Consider the following 18,029-nt stretch of genomic DNA (forward strand, 5'->3'; position numbering starts at 1 on the left):
AATAAATAAATTGGGCCGTGAACGTGCCATTTAATACGTTTTAATGTTAGCAAGGTCAAAGTAGCAGCTCCTTGTTTTGTTCCAGCCAGTATGTAAAGCATTTTACAGCCCATTTTGCTTGATGAAAGGTATTCAGTTAATTTCTGGCTAATTCCAGGTTGTTTAGGTGTTCTTCTGTCACAGCTGCCGACTGAAAATCTTGCTTACTGGTAATGACAGTTTCGGAATTTAGTGTAGTCTCATCTTTAGAGTCTGACCAAATCGACTGTAGGTCAAATGTGATCTTAAAAGTATCCATTATTTGTTTGTGCGCAAAGTAAGAAGTAAAAACGTTCAAATGGCTTGACCGTGTCCTACAGCTGTCAAAGTTGTTGCTCAGCAACAGCGTCATAGCAGAGTTATGCAGTGTTTGTGAGAAACGACTCTCAACCGATCAGCTTGAGTGGCCGGAACTTACTGTTGTTTGTTTGTGTGTATATATATATATATATATATATATATATATACATATATATATATATAAAAACATACACAGACGAGTTGAAAATTGAAAGACTGCATCTTAAAAATATGAAGGCACTGACTGAGCTAAAGGCATTTTGTCCAGGTCTGATTGAACTCCTCACAAAAGCAAATCAACAATGTGTGTGATGAAAGCCATAAACGAATGTTAATGAAAAAAATGAACAAGTATCAACCTTAAAACAGCTAAAGATGCATGAACTAGGATTGATCACCCCTTCCTGTTTGGTCGGTGCACTCAAGGCATTTGTAACAAAGAGAAACACACAAGCAAATCCGTCACATTTGGACAAACATGCCGAGAGCTGCATCCTTCAGAAACAGGACAAGAAGCGACAGTGACAAATGTCAGTTAGTTACTCCCATTACAACACTTACAATGGATTTGAGATGACTACAAAACCAAGAGCATCTTAACTAATGTACCTTGAACTCTGAAAGTGTATTTTCATTTTCAGCATACACTGAGACAGACTGTGTGAGGCATGTACAGCGAAATCACTCCTAAAAGCAGCCAGGGCTGTTTCCCTTATTGAAAGGTCATGTTAGACAGCTCCAGTCTCATCTGAGCTATGAGGATTACCAAGTCATCTAACTCCATAAGAGAATATGAAGCACCCCTAGTTAATGGACCATAACTTTACTGAATGAAAAAACACTGCTGGCTGAAACACCTTTGAAAATAACTAGCTTATAGGGGAACAAACTTACTAGGGGAACAAACTGAAGAAAAAGAGGGAAAAAAACTCTTCTACTTCTGAATGAGAAACACATCTGCTGGACAGCCTTGAGATCACAAAAAATTAAGGAGTCCAATTCTGGTCCTGGAGTGCCTTTGACCAGCACATTTCAGTGATTTCCCTTAACAAAAACTTACTACATGCGTATGAGCAGGGAAAGCATCAATCCACACTGGACTACAGTGTTCCTGGACTGGAGCTGGACATCCCTGCAATCATGAGAACTGACAGTACTAACATGTGCGTGTACAGTGGTGCTGTAGATTCACAGGCACTCTCTTGAGTGGCCACTAGCTGTCCCAGTCTAGCGGTTTGTACTGAATGACGGACTGGCGGCGGTCGGCGGAAGCTCCACGAGTCATAAGGTCCAGTGGCTCACGTGCGTCCAAAGCATCCATGCTGCAATGGCCGTTGACTTGAAGGTGAGGCCGCTCAGAGGAGGGAGCAAAGATGGAGGAGGAGACAGAGTCTGAGAGTGAAGACGAGGAGACGACAGAGGGGAAGAGGGACAACGTGCTCTGGGAAGAGCAAGAGAACGACTGAGAAGAGGAGGACAAAGCTTGAGGAGCTTGAGAAGAGAATGTGTATGGAAAGTCAAAATCAAAGTCGTCCTGTGGAGCTGTGGAACTTTTTAGCACAGGCTGGCTGCTGATGGCTTGCGATGATTGCTGACACGTTTTTAGTGAAAGTGATGCATGTTCGTTTACCGGCACTTGCCTTTCTAGCACATGTGAGTGCATGCTGGGGGTGTGGGTGTGCATCGATGCATGTTGATGATGGCCCTGCTGTAAAGGTGAAGGTAACAATGAGTGAGACGGTCGTGGCATGGTATCCGTGCACTGCTGAAGCTGGTGTCCGTGCAATGTGTGGTTAGTTAGAGTGTTAACTTGCGGCTTATGCTGTGCAAGTGGCTTGCCCTCGTTGTTCTGTAGCCGCAGTATCTGTGGGTTAAACCGAGCTGCTGCCTGACTGGAGTCCTGCGGGCTGAACACACTGGGTGCGTGCGCCCTGCTTTGTTGAAGCACCCCTAGTGCCGTATGCTGCTTCAGCGTGTGGATGGTCTGTGGGCTGTTCTTCAGCTGCTGCTTCAGAGCAAGGAAGCTGGGGGCCTGCGAAAGGCGTGACTGAACGTGGGCCATGGCCCCCTGTAATGGAGCTTGACGTTCCCTCTGCTGCTCTTGTGAGATCAGTTCTTCCAGGTGAAACGTTTCAGGAATCTTCAGCCCTCCACTTCCTCCTCTTCTTTGCATCCCAAAGCCACCATTTATGCAAACTGCTCCGTTCAAAGCTGAGCTTCCATTTGCACCATTGGCTATGGGCTCTGGGGAAGGGCAGGGGCTGAGAGTGAGGTCAAGTACCTCGTCAACATTCTGGCTCTTAGGTGGTGCAGCCTGGCCTGGGTGGGTGCCTGGATAGGGCGGAGGGTGTTTGAAGGCTTTGCAGCTGAGCAGCGAGAGCTTCTGTTGCTCCAGGCGTAGGAAAATCTGACGGGTACGCTGCTCCTGCAGAAGCTTCTCCTGTGCAAGCTTCTGCTTCTCCTGCCGAGCACGCTTCACCTCCGCATCCATCTGGGAGAGCTCACTGCGTATGCGCTCCACACAGTTCTCCGGGATCTTTATACCTGAGACACATTTAATACAACTTTACGACTATGCAAGTGACAACATTAGTCACTACGGAATAAATTTGAAATACCTGTCTGATACTCACAGTTACATGTGACGTTTGACTAACTAATGAGGATTAACAGCCAAATTATTTATACTGTCACTTCTAAGGTAAGGTCATTGTGGCAGTATGGAATTCACTATGGGAAGTGTTGGCTACAAATGTGACCCTATTAGTTTCATACCACATAAAAAAAAGAATTGTTTATTGTAGACAGAACATTGAATGGTGGCAGTGGCAAAGGGAAAGAAATCGAAGGTTACAGTTACAAGTAATAGTTTAATTAGGTGATAGGTGAAACAATTAAATAAAATCATGATTAGTTGCAGCCATAAACAGCTGAATCACTGAACAGCTGTGACAAAGTTTTAATACCCACCAACTTGCTTGCTGTTCTGTTTGGTTTTGAGGCGCACAATTTGTAAGATGCTGGAGTTGGTGACATCAGAGACCACATCTGCGACTCGCTTCCACACTCTTAGCAAAGCTCCACACAGCATGTGATACTGCCGTAGACGCATGCCCAGCCAGCACTCCTGGCCCTGCTCCACCTGCTTACACTTACCCTTCCTACTTACGCACACACAATGAAAATACAGAAAAACAGTGTTAAGTCAGCACTCCTGCGGCCTTCTTATATCATTGACAGTATTTTTAAACTGGACCCAAGAAATCTCTCAGTTTTCAATGGGGACCAGGAGAGGCTGATCGTGTCACTTCCTGATTGGCTTCTTGTGCAGAGGACTAAGAGAACATGCGAGACTGCAAACGCCTTAATGATGCAAACCTCCAGTGTGCAAAAAAACGTATAGTTTGTAGAACATGCTGAAGGGAACATAAATCATCACAACCATTCAGCACCATAGTACACCATCACCATGTAAAGAATTTTAGTTACAGCTTCCTGCATCATTGGTTGTTTGTAACAGCCTCAACTAGACATGTACGACAATGCTGATCATTAATGCTAAACAAATACATAAGAAAATGAACAACTGTAAATAATGTAGGCTATTGTAGGAACAGTAATAATTATTTTCATCATTATTCCTATCTAGGGAACATTAATATTGAAGCTATATAGCGCTTGACAGACCTGTAGAAGAGGACAGGGCTATAAGGTAATCTAAAGCTCAGGTGTGCCTATTTTTATAGACTGAAGACTGAACGAAAGGAAGTGAATAAAGAGTTTCTCTCAAATGGCCTCTCGTGCCTAAGAAGCTTACTTCCGGCAAAACGGTTTGGAAGGCAAAAGCTGGGGGCCTGACTTATACACATCATTCCACTACGGAAAGGGTGTCCAGTCTTACCCAAAAAGGGACAGTGGGGCTGGAGGTTTTCTGTCCAAACATGCTCACACCACATGAGCACACCTTACTCCACTGACTTATTCAGTCAGTCACTGTGTTCAAACAATAAGTCATGTGTGCTCCTGCTTTGCTGGAAAGAAAACCTGCAGCCACACTGCCCTTTCGCGGGAAGACTGGACACCCCTGCTCTTCTGCCACAGTCCACCTGTTTACGCTTACTTATACTGCAAGCATGAACATACATACAGCAGTTCTATGCAGCAGTACACACTCCTGACCAATTACATATGGAATACTTATAACCAGTTTTATTATTATAGCGCAATGCTTGCCCACAGTGTTTTGCCACTCACCAGTTGGCATGGCTGCATTTCTTAAATGAAAAGACAAACTGATTCTCCCAGCAATCCTTGGCTTCATCTGCCGTCACCTACAGTAGCACAAACCAGAGAAAGGTCCAATAGTTTAAAGGTTACTCTATAAAACTGAATCTTGTTGTACTGCAATTCAACCACTAGGTGTCACTATGCAACCACTGATCTACTGGCTACTCCAACTTTTAAGGTTAGAAAAACTAAGACCACTTTAACAACAGTTTATTTAATATTAATTAACCTCAATAATTTCACACAGGGATCATCAATTCTGTGGTTCCAGGACCTTGCCTGCTCAAGCACCCCAACTAAACATGGCACTTCATTTAAGAGTTGAATCCGGTGTATTTGAGCAGGACAATCTCAGAACAGCGTTTGACTCTGGGCCAACAAAACCAGAACTGACAACCCCTGCTTTATACTGTGCCTGCTGCAATTCCACAGCAATACTATACTACAGACTTATATATATATATATATCACACACACACACACACACACACACACACACACACACACACACATATACATAGGCTCACTCCTGACCTTGCGGTAGCGCAGCTGCAAGTTGTCCAGGTTCTCAGGATGGGCCTGTCTGCCAATGTTGGGCTTGTACAAAACGAGATTACGACCTCTGCCTTGCTCTGCCAACAACACACATGGCTGGCTCCCTCGCAGCTGAACACACACAGATACATAAAGACTATTAAAAATTCTATTTCTAAAGTATATACAGTTGTGTAATTTATTAAATAAACCAACAACATGTGCAAACCACTGAAAAAAAGCAACCTTATTAGTAAATATTAGTAAAGTAAGTGATTAAAGTAAAACTACTAAGTACCTTGTGGGAGAGATAAAAGCCCTCATGTTCCCTGGTCAGCGTCTCTGCTTTCCTGCAGGCCTCATCCCAAGGCATTCCCCGATCCACACTGATCTGAAAGCAACAAGATAACGCATGTCTGTTTGTGCAGCATTACAAAACATTGCTGCAGTTGTTTTGCTGCAAATTTAAGAAAAAAATACCAAAAGAGGGAAGTTTCAAAAGTTCCCATTGCTTCCCATAGTAATTAAGAAACTAGGGACAACATGTGGGCTGTATATACCTTATACAGGATAACCTGGCCTTCCTGGGGGTTTCCAGGGGTTAGAAAAACTTCCTGTTTCTCCTCGTGGATCTCATCATTACCTGGAGCCAAATCTGATAAGAGGAGAACAGACAGATCAACAAACATCCTCCATATACAGGCTCTAAGTAACAACACTAAGTTAGCCTTTTTTCCCCCAACCACAACCCCAGGGGCTTCCCCAGTGTTTTCTCTTCTCTACATTTCCTGATTCAATAAATGGAGGGAGTGACATTGAACTTATAAGTTATAACAGGTGAGAGAGCAAGAAAAAACTTCACTGTGCAATGTCTGGGCATCCCCTCCTGGGACTGGAGCTGGAGAACACTGCTGTGAGCAGTACTTTCAGTTCCAGTATTGCAGTATCTGCGGCACTGCCAACACTGGTAGTAAAGGTAGTGTAATTTGAGACTAAATGCGCCCAGAGAATCGAAACGTGGAACCAGAATACATAAAAACAATTTGATTTTAGTAGAACAGGATCACTTCTGATTCCTAAAATGAGTCGGCAGACGATATACAACAATATCTAGGATTTACCATCTAATGACCCATCAACTGTGGAGTGCAATCAAATTTCAAAGTTAGAACCTTTACTTTAACAGTACTTAAAAATATACTAACAAAACAACCGCAGGGCATCTGGCATTAAATAATAACGATAATATGATAAAAGGGAGATAAAGATATGCTTGGCTTATATATGTAGTTGTCCACTGTTCCACAGTTATGCAATTGAGCTACTATCTAGGCACTGAAGTTTAGTCTTCTATTTGTACCATACCAGTGAGTGATGGGGAGAGAAGATATATCCCATGCAATATTTAGACAGTGTGTTTACCTCAAACCATTCAGGAGCACAAGCTGCTTACCAAGGATGCCCATGTCATATTTGCCTTCCTTCTTGTCCTTTTCAATCAAGTAGTCGAAGTTGTCGGTGAAATACTGGAAGAGTGAGTTCTGCTGATGCACTTCCAGGCCCAAAATCCGGTTCAGGAACTTAGTGATTGTGCAGTCTATGATATGAGAGGAAAAACAAGTCACCCCGATTAAGCTGGACCAATAAACTCCTTTGGGGAAATCAATCAGAACTCGAACAGCATCATCCAGAATAAATACAAATGCAGGGGGGATAAACTGAATTCTAGCATGAACTTTAATTAAAGTTTAATCTGACAGTGACTGGCATTTTTAATCTTTAATGTTCTTGTCCACAGAGCTCCCAGCCTGACAGCATCTCACATTCTAAATGAAGCAGCTCACTGAAAACTCAAGAAAGCACTGAGATGCAGGTCAGTCGAGATGATCAGTGCATCTAGATAGGGCTGCAAAGTAATGGAGTATTGTGGTGCAGCCACTGACTGCAATTGTGATATGCCTGAAAATATCACAAACACAAAGGACTGTCGACTTGCCTGCCACATTTAGACCAAAATGAAGTTTTTATTGGATTAAGTGAGCTCCTTGATTAGAAATATATGATGCTATCGAAATCATATCCATATTGGTATATAATTTCTTATAACAAATCGACAGATTTAATTTGACTGGTATTTCAAACCAGTATTTATTGTACTCTGGAAGAACAGAACATTCAGATAAAGTTGGGCTGCTGTGCTAAAATATTTCCTTTTATACATTTTGCTACATTTGTGGCCAGTATCAGTATCGGCCCAAAATTCCCATATCTATGCATCTCTAGCCTTAATGCTGCAATAACATTAACAAATAACATACTGAGCACCCCTACTACGAAGCACAACTATTATGCTCTGGTAGAGCTGGCTAAATGCCTTAAGAAGTTTTAGACAGACAGTTAGAAAAGAAAGCAGCTTTAGGCAGTGTCACTGTGACCGCTTTGAGCACTGCATTTTTGTCATTATTAATGCATTACCATTACCTTTCTCTGTGTTGAGTCCAAATCGTGGTTCTTTACAGAAAATACCCACATCAGTCATGCCTTTCTTCATTTCTGAAAGTCACAAACAAGATTGTTTATTAGTTAGACACTGAAATAAGGATGTTCCACCTCTTTAAAAAGGCATCTCATTAACAATGACTAAAGTTAAATTAACGTTTCCACAACACAAACTAAACAACACTGTATGCATACAGACAACATAGCTGTGAATAAAAAGTTGTCCCAACCTGTGAAGAACCTTGCTTCACCCCCTGGATAACCTTTTGGTGCAGTAACTTTGTTGTCAATTTGTCCCAGTATAGCTTTAGTGATCTTATCCAAAGCTTTGGTGCCATACTAAGCAAAGGAAGAGAGACAAACAGAAGAAACATTTATTTATATTTGTTTCAGGCAATATTTCACAACTGTATTCCAAAAGTGAACTGTTCTTTCAGCTTAATATCATGGTTCTGGCAAAAAGTATAATTTATGCAGTTTGCCTCTTACCACAAATGACAACAGCCTGAAACCATGCTGAGTTGCATTGTAATCACAAATAAACTTACTTATGTGGTTTCTGTCACTTTGTATTATATTGTTTTTGCAAGCATTTTGAATGATACTAACTTCTGACTATACTATCCTCATAGCTACAGTATACAAGTAAACAGTTTTTGCCAAACCACTGCTTTAAACCCTTAGCTAAACTACCCTATCATACTAAATATATTTCTTATCTGAGTGTAGCTTATAAACTAAACCTGGATCTAGATGTAACAGACAATGCATGGAAAGAAAAGCTGTTAAAAATGTAAGATTTTACAGACCCCCTACAGAACATTGTAAGAGATATATATTTATTATCTTTATTTATATCTTTAAAATCTTATTAAATTGCTATCAATTCCTTTTTAATCACGTTTATCTGGAGCATTTTTGTCCATAACATGCAAGCATGGAACTAAGAAGGCCTATGTTCATATGTGTGTACACTTACTTTGTTTTCAAAGTTGTATTTGCTCAGGTCTCTGCTCTCTGTGGCTCGTCTGTCACCATGTGTCAGGGCACCCTGATGGGGAAAGATACAGCCATGAATATCTCTGGTACATTTATGCTACTTCAGTTTTGTGCAGCGTATTTGCATGAATGTTGAGCAGGAAAGGCCAGTGACTGTACTGCATTATTACCAAACTCTCCAGGCGCTTGGCCACAATAGATGCGAAACGTCTCTCTCCCGCCAACTCTGAGATCAGAAATATATACTCTGGAGCAGTCACCTGATTAGAGCGATGAGTGCGACCTATAGAAGCAGAAATCCACTTCAGCCAAAGCCATACTCTACTTCATTCAGCCTTCCAATGTTATACATAGTTGAAGAGAACTGCAGTCCTAACAACTCAGCAGGTACACTTTCTCTCATATGCACGCACCAAACTGCTGGATGGCGCGGTCAGCACTCCAAGGCAGCTCCAGGGTCATGTGTACCCTCCTCCTCTGGTTCTGCACTCGTTTATCTGCCTGTAGAGAGATCCCTGAACTTGCTGCCTCTGAGATGATCGCCACCAGCTGAGAGAAAGAGAGAGAGAAATAACAGAAAGCGGGCAGAAGACAGACAGAAGAACAGAGTGAGACAAAGGGAAAGAAGGGAGAGATTAATATGTGAAGAGAGGTAGTTCAGTAAAAAATCTGAGGCATACTACACACAAATGTCAGCAGCTGTAAATATAATACAAAGCCTGAGATTGAGGGCTCTCTTTACCTTCTCTCCTCCCATGAAACGCTCCTTCTCTTTGACATTAACGTGGTCAATAGTGAGCCCCTGCTCCGCCCGTGATTCATACTGGACCCTTCCATCCGGCCTTCGCACTACACGGCCCTTGCGCCCTGTCATCTACATGCATACACATCATTTATACAACTTTGAATATTTGAAATAAATAAGTGTCATTACCTACACACCTATTTAACATTACATAAGATGACTGTTTACGTTTTTAAAATCTTTACTAAGCTTGATTTGTAGTCATGTGAATATTCACCTCAGCCACTTTCTCTGGCCCTCCAAACCTGTCAATCAGCTCATCCAGTGTGTTAAGAGGAAGCTCTTTCCCCAGCCCCGCTATCTTAGCCAGCAGTCCATGCCTCAGTTCCTCCAGTTTTGCTGAGGGCAGGAGAAAAATCATAAGTCACACTCACACACACACACTCTTCGACAGGCCCAGCTGAGAGACGGGAAGAAAGCTGAATCGCTCCCATGTGATTTAGTAGTCTAGACTAGAAATTATACTCCGATTTAATAAGCACACCAGAGCTGAAATCAAGACAGACTGAAACACTGGGCTTCAAGGCATGCCCAGAACAGTCAGATAGAATGAGCTACTATGATGCAGCAGAAATAAAGTGATTACATGGAATGACTTGGCTATAAAGCCAGTGATTCTACAAGCTGGCCTGAATGACTTTTAACCCTCTTAGTTCTTAGGCCAGGCATAGGGGATTGATTCACAAAAGCTTAAAGATATTCTTTATTTTTAACAGCCAGACTCAGAATTCCCAAATCTCCTGCTCCAGTCAACGTACCTGTAGGTCCATTGATGTGGTGGACGAAGATGACGTCATCGTTGTCTTGCAGTGACTCAGGTGAAGAGTTTGAGTAACTGTCTATATCCTCAAAGTCCGAATCAGAGTCATCACTGATCTTAATGACCCCTCCCACCTCCACACAGTGCTTTGGGAATTTGGGTGGTCGACCTCTAGGCTTTCCTATGAAATCCCAATCAGGAACTATTACTTATGACCGATTCACACACATCCAACACCAACACAAGCAAAATGCTTCTATTTGGTAAATACATTGCCCAACATATTAAAAGGCAAAATACTCGATAGTGTAGTCAATTTAATTATCAATGGGTAGTGTATGGCCACTTACGTTTTCTTTTATTTCCAGGTGTTTTCTCTCTCTTCGGTTTCTCTAATGGAAAGTGCTTCTGAACCAGAGAATAGAACACACGCCTGGAAGCAAACACCATGATGAATCTCTCCCATCTCTCTACCACAGAACCACTCATAACCATACTATTCACATTAGTCTTAAATCTACGTCTCATATTATGGTCCAATAGAGAGAACTTCAAGTGGTAGTCTTGATGGTAGCTTTGAATTACAAAATTGTGAAACCTTGTATGACTGGCAAAGAAAAGTACAGACAGCAGATGTATTTTTAGACTTGAAAGAGCATCAAAAGACCAACTGCAGGATAATGCATCATTTCATATGGCCCAGCCAAGCCACAATTTTAAGCATGGCCTATCAGGACCTTCAAGAGTTCACAGGGATACTTAAAGCTGTCAGCAAATTTCAAACAATGGAGGAACTAAACGAAACAGAACTACTGCCAAACACCTTATTGTAAGTATACTTAAAAATAACTCAGCATCCATAGAACCTACTCTGTGCAGTGGACCATGTGACCAACAGCAGTCAGAGGGAGGTCTCTGTTGCAGTGATTAGGAATTCCATGTCCATTTAGCCAGAAAAAAATATTTTTTATTTACAGTATACTGCAGGTTTTAAGTGTCTGTTCCTTGACACTGTATGACAGTTACTTCCAAAATTGTGTACAAGTTATCATTAAATCCATGAGAGCGATATTATAACCAGTTTTTTTTTTTATTTGTGGTTAACATTACACAATATGACTAAGGCTTAAATGCCAGCTTATCTCATCTTTCTCATGGCAGCAGAATGTTTAATTTATATTTCTGGCAGCTTCAGAAAAACTGGATCTGGTCATCTACCATGCAGCAGAACAAAGTACTGTAATGGCATGTTGACACACATGCATTCTTATTATATGGACTGCAGGGTGCTTATCAAACTATAATTCTTTTAGCAGCTGTTCTGCTCAGACATGGTAATGACCAGTTAGCTGCTCTGTAGAAGGGGCTCATGTTACAAAGAGCTCTTGAGAAGACTTTGGTCCAAAACTGATAAATGGTCTAAAATGAACCCTGATTCACATCCTAGATCAGAGTTTTGCTCTTTGAATTCCTTGAACAAAAAAAAAATTACCCACCAAATAATCTTGACAATCTCTTTGATTCATCCCAACAGTTACAAATTGGGTCAGACATGGACGGAGCTCCAGTCAAGTTCTTAGCCATGTGGCTAACAATTACTGAAAGCTAATGAAACAACCATGTAATTAATTGTAAAGCATGTTAATGTAATTTTGGCACAAAGGCAAAAACCAACACAAGAATGTGAATACAAAGATCTGACATTTACCAGCTCACTATTACCGGTTCTAAGATTCAAGCTATGGCAAATTACTAGTCTGTTTCACACATGAAGAAGCTGCCAAGCATTCATCTAAAGAACAAGATGAGAGAAGAGCCAAAGGTGGAACCAGAGTACGGAGGTGAAGAGGAAACAATTTGATTCAGTTATGGACTAAGCCTTAAACTCCAAAGGAACTCACTCAGCTGCAGAGACAAATCTGTCCAGGTGTCCATCATTCTCATCCAGCACCTCTCGTGTACGGGCCTCACCGGTCGACTGTAGCCCAATCACAATGCACTACATATGTGCGCGCACACACACACACACACACACACACACACACACACACAAAAACAACAGATTAACCTATTTGCCCACACTTACACAGAAGGCTCTGGCTTCGGTTTTTCAATCACGGTGACAAAGACCATTCATTTCATCAACAATAACAATTAAAACTTCAGTCACTGTCTCTCACCTTGCCATGTTCCATCTCAGCCTGAGCAAGCTCCACCAGGCGGCGCACTTTGGCGGCAATGCAAAGGTATTTAAAAAAGCGCTGGTGAGAGGACCAGAACTGGCCCCAGAGGGACTTGCGCGAGACCAGTCCTAGCACGTCCGCTGCCCTGGTGAACAGGTCCAAAGCCTCGGCCCACTGAGGAAAAAAAAACAAAGAAAAAAAGCCCGGAGAAAGCAAAGATTAGTTCGTACATGATAATATGTTAAGCATATGTTACTTCATACTGGTCCAAAATGCTGAGGGTTGGTCACACTAGAGCTTTAATTGGCTCTGAAATTTTGAACAAAACATGAATACAGCCCAGGAACATTCTCCCAAGTTTGGTCCAACCCACAGGATCAAGCTTTGAATACAAACAACCGAAGCCTGACAAAACACTGTCTAAACCCAGCCATAAATGTGATACACTGTGTGATTTTAGAAATCTTGTTCTTTAGTGTCTGCTCACACTGCACATTTGAGTACACCATTGTGTACGGACAAAGCCTACAACCAATACACTCACATTGTACATAGGCGCTCTGTCCGATTAACATGATACAATGTGAGTGCTCACACTTCACATGAAAGGCAGCCCCAAAAGACATCTCTGTCTACGGACAATTTCAAACAAGCTATTCAAAGCATTCAAAATAACACAATGCGTGCCCGAGTACCAAGTAAAAATAATAGGCTGAATCTCCATTTCCCTGCTCTCTACATAGTGCACTACAAAGGAATTAAAATACTGGCTCCCACACCTGAACAGTGCATAATTTGTCTAATAAACAGTCATTTGGGATTCAGCCATGTGTGCACATTTTGGGTACAGAAGCTATAATTTCATAACTAACACTATATAAAGGAATGAGGAAGTTGTTTGAGATTGAGCCATTGACAAACTGTGGTACAGCAGCTTTGCTAACTTGTGCCACACTGTGCACTGAAACTAAAACCAGGTGCTTCATTTTGGTAGGACAATACAGCCTCTACTAACCGTTTTTCTACAACAATTAAAAAAAATACTGTATTAAGAGGTTTATACCTCAGAAATCTAGTAAGTCAAAAAGTAAAGTTGGCATGTACCTCCATTTTCTTAGCCTGTGTCGGGGCAGTGGTTGGCATGTAGTTAGTATGCGACTTTCAGCAGTCAGTTTACAAGACTACTCAAACTGCGAGACAAGCAACCAAAAAGTTTTGACATCCATCCGATCACCCGATTGCTCAATCAGAGATCATCTGGGCAGTTAATTGGGCATCACTTTCGTTCTCACACTGCACATCAAACAACAGCTAATGAAACTGGAGTTCGGCCCCGTCATGAAATTCAGTCAGCTACAAACAAATCAGGCTTAAAAACAGGCCAAAAATCGCACAGCATATGCCTGGTTAAACTTAGGTTGACTAAGAGCTTAGTCAAACCATAAAAATCAAACCTTGCTCTTATCATGAACATATCTTAGACTAGCAGTCTTAGAGCAATATTTTACCACTGGTGTGCAAGTAAACATAGTAAGTGATTTTCTTATAAAAATGTTACCAAGGGTCCTGATCCCCACTCCTGAAGTTCAAGCTTTGTTGTTAACATCCAGTGTAGGTTATACAGTACATGCATCCAGTTCACTTTCTGTCTTAGAAACATTAATGGTCTAAAGAAATGATTTCTCAATCAAGCCTGTTCACACAGTTGTGAAGTTGTGTTATCTGAAACTCACCAGACGGGCTGCCTTGTTGTAGACCACCTTGAAATCCTCATCCAGTGTGATCTCCTCTATCCGGAACGACACGCCAGAAAAGCTGAGCTGCCGGGCTATGTACATGCCACTGACTTTCATATCCATGGCAACTATCTCCATGGCACCAACACCCCTGTAAGAGGCAAGTAAGCATAGCTGTTGATTGGCACCAAGCTTAGAATGGCAGCTGCTCATTAACCATGGCTTATGCACAATTAAACGTCTAGCTAACAGTGAGACCTTCTATACTTTTTAAACAGGCATTTTCAGAACACAACTTTGCTATTGGGACTAACCTCTTCTCAATGGCATGCAGGAAGTCCTCAAATGTCTTAAAGGGTGTTCCCTCTCCCCAAATCCCTAACCGGCTCATATAGATCATGTTCTTTGGCTCAGAGGCACCTGAAAAACAACAGAGAAAAGATGAACACAGGACAGACAAAATAATAAAAAAAAAAAACAATGTAAACATCTAATTGCAGTATATACACTCAACTATGTGCTCTGCTGTGTGTGCGCACGTGTATTCTGTCTACAAACCTGTGGCACTAGCATAGACCACCCTGGCCAGGGGCAACTTGTTCTGCAGGTCCAGTACAGCTTTGCCCATCTTAGTGGACGTTGCATTTTTGGCTTTATGGCATTCATCAAACACAATCTGAGAGGAGTCAAATGTCAAGGCAAAAGTATTACTTAACAGACCTAGAACTAGAGCTGCTTGGCTAGAGAAGCCAACTCTTACTCTGCATGGACTACAAGAACAAACACCTCTTTTTGGTTGTCAGCATTGTGCAGAGTTGGAAAGTAACTACTTACATTTACTCTCGGTACAAAGCCTTGAGTACATTTTTCCACTGTGATGGTCATGTTTTTAGTATGATTAAAATCATATTACTTCTACTTGAGTTGCTTTATAATACTTTTATTACACTTAATTTCATTGTTCCATACAGAGTAAAAATGTAAATGTGCGTTTCAGCAGACCCAGTTAGAAGGAACACCAGTTAAATTTAAGAAATTCAGTTCTGAAAGCCGATCAAAGCAGAAACTCATACATTAGGAAGCGTTATATTATATTACATAACTCATATCATCTAATCATGATATGCACATAGTCTGAAGCAAACCTTGTGCCTTACACAGTACACAGAAAGATGTGTAAATAATGTGCACTGGTCTCAGGTCTCATAACATTTTTCATGAGTGTCATGTTTGCTTTATTGTTTGCACAGATTATTTCCAATGATATAGCCAAGTCAACTAAGAAATATTTTCAAACTGACTCACTGTAAATGTAGATATACAAAAAACCAACTTGTTTACTGCTACTTGAATAATCTCCTTTACTGATATTTTCACTTGTACTCTTGTAAAGCATCACTACAGCAACAGCATTGTTACTTATGTAGTAATTTTCCGTGCTCTTTCCACCTCTGGAAGTATGTGAACTAGGAGAATATAGCCTACGAACTATCCTGAACTAACATAGATTTAATAAAATAAAGACATGCATTATCTCATGCTGAAACTTGGGCATTACTAGCCAGAGGCACTACACAAAAGGATACAACTCCATCAAAGTCAGGTTTACACCAGTCCAGTATCTGTTTGAGTCTGGTGCGGTGCTGTCCTCCTGCCTGACTCTCCCCAATCAGCGCTGAGTATGTTGCAAACAGGACACCCTCTGAGGTAGCTGTGTCTCCATACTTAATCTGACACACAAACATACACAAAATGACTTCATAGAAGGCACTGGGGCATCTATACAACTGTCAGCAAACCAAGTCTTTTTTAAATAACTTAAAATGTGTAGCACCTTGTTTAAAGCAAAAACAGGAATATTGGGGGCCTCTATGTCCTTGAGGTCTCTCTCTGCATCGTACTTCAGATCATTAGACACGCTGAACCTGAACGAGAACAAAGAAAACAATTAACATTTCTGAGAATATAAAAAGAATACTCTTTTACAAACATGCTAATTCATACAGCCAGAGATATAACTCCCACTCTATTTTACATTATAATGTTTGTCTTTGATTTTACAAACAGGGTACATGCCAATACAAAGGTGGACACCACCCTTAAACCCTTTGTATTTTAAAATAATCAAATGCAAGACAGTAGACAGTAACAGTGTTCATTTTAAACGTAGTAGGGCTTCGTCACAAGTAAGAACTGCTATGGTGCATCCTATAACATGGATTTTCCTAAGTGGAAGTGGCTAGAAGAACATTTCTGCTTTGCAACGAAGCCTTAAATAATACGAAATGCCTGCCTTACCATAGGGCTCTCTTCCTTCCCTTTAAGTAGTTCTCCAGTATGATGCCGGCCACAGTGCGGCCCTTCCCCACACCAGCTCCATCCCCAATCAGAAAACCTGCCCTTTGGTTGTTCTGCAGGATCACCTCATGTTGCTGAGAGGCCATCAAGAAAACCCAAGTTAGCACACAGGCTATGTTAGGACTCTCATTCTGGCTAAAAACATCATTTTGCATTGGTGAAATGAGAATCAGCCATGGCAATATACTTGATAAAGGACAAGTAATTATTTATACAACTAATTAATTGCACCAAAAAGTCAATTTGTTTGTCAAAGGACCAATTTCTGACAACAGTCTGGTGCTCAAACATTAGCAGTTTGAAACTCTCAGATAACATTTTTTTAAAATGCTCAATACAAGGTAATTTCAGAGGCTGAACCTAAAGGTTAAAAATAAGGCCAAATTTCTGTAGTTCTTTTAGTGGTTCATTCATTGCCCTGGCTGGTTTGTGTACCTGGCAGGCATAGATGACAGCCTCAAGTTGCAAGGCGGACAGTAGACCAGTCTGGATGGTGCTGTCTGGGATAGAAAGAGTGTATGTGACATCTGGAGGCGGTACGCTAGAGAGAGTGCTGGTCTCTACCACAATATCTGGGTGAGAGATTCCAATGGTAGCTGCAAATATACAGAGAGAGATATGATAAGCATCATCATGTAAACCTTTACTGCAGAACACCCTCAAAAGAACAAGCAAGAAAAGAAAAATGTATGTATTGACATATGTATTGATCAACTGACATCTGCAGCTGAATACCAGAAAAGTCTAAATAGCATACATCCTGTCCATGTATGTACTTACATTTACTAAAGTACAGAAGGTAAAAACTGTTCATAGCTCAGCACTAATTCTGAGCAATCTGATACACAAAACACAGGCCCGTATCATTTGCCCAGTGTATTTTGTGTCAAAACTGTTTCAGTATTCAATTTAAGAGTAATGGAGTACTAGTACATTTGGATGGCTTGTATTCAGCATATGTGTCCATGTGCCCGAGTTCTTCTGTCTCTTCCACATCTGCCTCCTCTTCTTCCTCGGGTGGAGGCAACTACACAAAGTGTAACACAGAAGAAGAGAGTGAATGAGCAACAGAGAAAGAGAAAGGAGAGAGGATGTCTTGTAATCCTACATAAAAACCTCCAAATCAAAGATGTGATGAAATGAAGGGCTCTAAACTACCTTATGTCCTGCTATCGGGGTGTTGCTCAGGATGGCACTGATTTCGTCCAGACTGTTCAAAAACTTGTGCGAATGAGGAACTGATGGGACCAACTGATGGGAAATGGATGACACAGAAAACAGACAGACAGACACACACACACAAATACACAGAAAATTAACAATGACTGAAAGAAACTGAAAGAATGAATTGGATGCAAGCCTCTCGATGATTAATTAACTAACTGCTCAATATAGAACACTGACTATGACCATGTACTGACAGCAGTCTTGTCTACTGTAACTGTAGTCCTTAAATGCAAATAGCCAAAATTATTAGTTGGTGTCAATCGTTTGACACAAAGTAAAATTTAGTAAATTAAAAAAAAACT

The 18,029-nt window shown here is 41.2% G+C and overlaps 1 protein-coding gene across 2 annotated transcripts in view; it reads right to left on the bottom strand.

The window, feature by feature from the left end:
* sbno2a (strawberry notch homolog 2a) overlaps positions 1-18,029 on the bottom strand; it is a 33,292-nt gene continuing 15,263 nt past the window's right edge. The window contains exons 6-32 of one of the 2 annotated variants that reach the window (XM_036556044.1): positions 17,659-17,751; positions 17,434-17,527; positions 16,936-17,096; positions 16,441-16,574; positions 15,977-16,067; positions 15,729-15,872; positions 14,701-14,818; positions 14,457-14,562; positions 14,140-14,293; positions 12,404-12,580; positions 12,125-12,222; positions 10,574-10,656; positions 10,222-10,404; positions 9,681-9,802; positions 9,401-9,532; positions 9,072-9,207; positions 8,829-8,941; positions 8,639-8,710; positions 7,890-7,998; positions 7,642-7,713; positions 6,614-6,757; positions 5,721-5,815; positions 5,459-5,551; positions 5,161-5,292; positions 4,594-4,670; positions 3,310-3,500; positions 1-2,883 (exon numbers count right to left, since the gene is read on the bottom strand). In XM_036556044.1, the coding sequence (XP_036411937.1) occupies positions 1,553-2,883; positions 3,310-3,500; positions 4,594-4,670; positions 5,161-5,292; positions 5,459-5,551; positions 5,721-5,815; positions 6,614-6,757; positions 7,642-7,713; positions 7,890-7,998; positions 8,639-8,710; positions 8,829-8,941; positions 9,072-9,207; positions 9,401-9,532; positions 9,681-9,802; positions 10,222-10,404; positions 10,574-10,656; positions 12,125-12,222; positions 12,404-12,580; positions 14,140-14,293; positions 14,457-14,562; positions 14,701-14,818; positions 15,729-15,872; positions 15,977-16,067; positions 16,441-16,574; positions 16,936-17,096; positions 17,434-17,527; positions 17,659-17,751 (4,455 nt within the window). In that variant the 3' untranslated portion in view covers positions 1-1,552. The remainder of the gene's footprint in view (positions 2,884-3,309; positions 3,501-4,593; positions 4,671-5,160; positions 5,293-5,458; positions 5,552-5,720; positions 5,816-6,613; positions 6,758-7,641; positions 7,714-7,889; positions 7,999-8,638; positions 8,711-8,828; positions 8,942-9,071; positions 9,208-9,400; positions 9,533-9,680; positions 9,803-10,221; positions 10,405-10,573; positions 10,657-12,124; positions 12,223-12,403; positions 12,581-14,139; positions 14,294-14,456; positions 14,563-14,700; positions 14,819-15,728; positions 15,873-15,976; positions 16,068-16,440; positions 16,575-16,935; positions 17,097-17,433; positions 17,528-17,658; positions 17,752-18,029) is intronic. The other variant, XM_036556045.1, reaches the window with a different exon arrangement.

This window comes from Colossoma macropomum, unplaced genomic scaffold, assembly GCF_904425465.1.
Source record: "Colossoma macropomum unplaced genomic scaffold, Colossoma_macropomum, whole genome shotgun sequence".
In the NCBI taxonomy this organism is placed as follows: domain Eukaryota; kingdom Metazoa; phylum Chordata; class Actinopteri; order Characiformes; family Serrasalmidae; genus Colossoma; species Colossoma macropomum.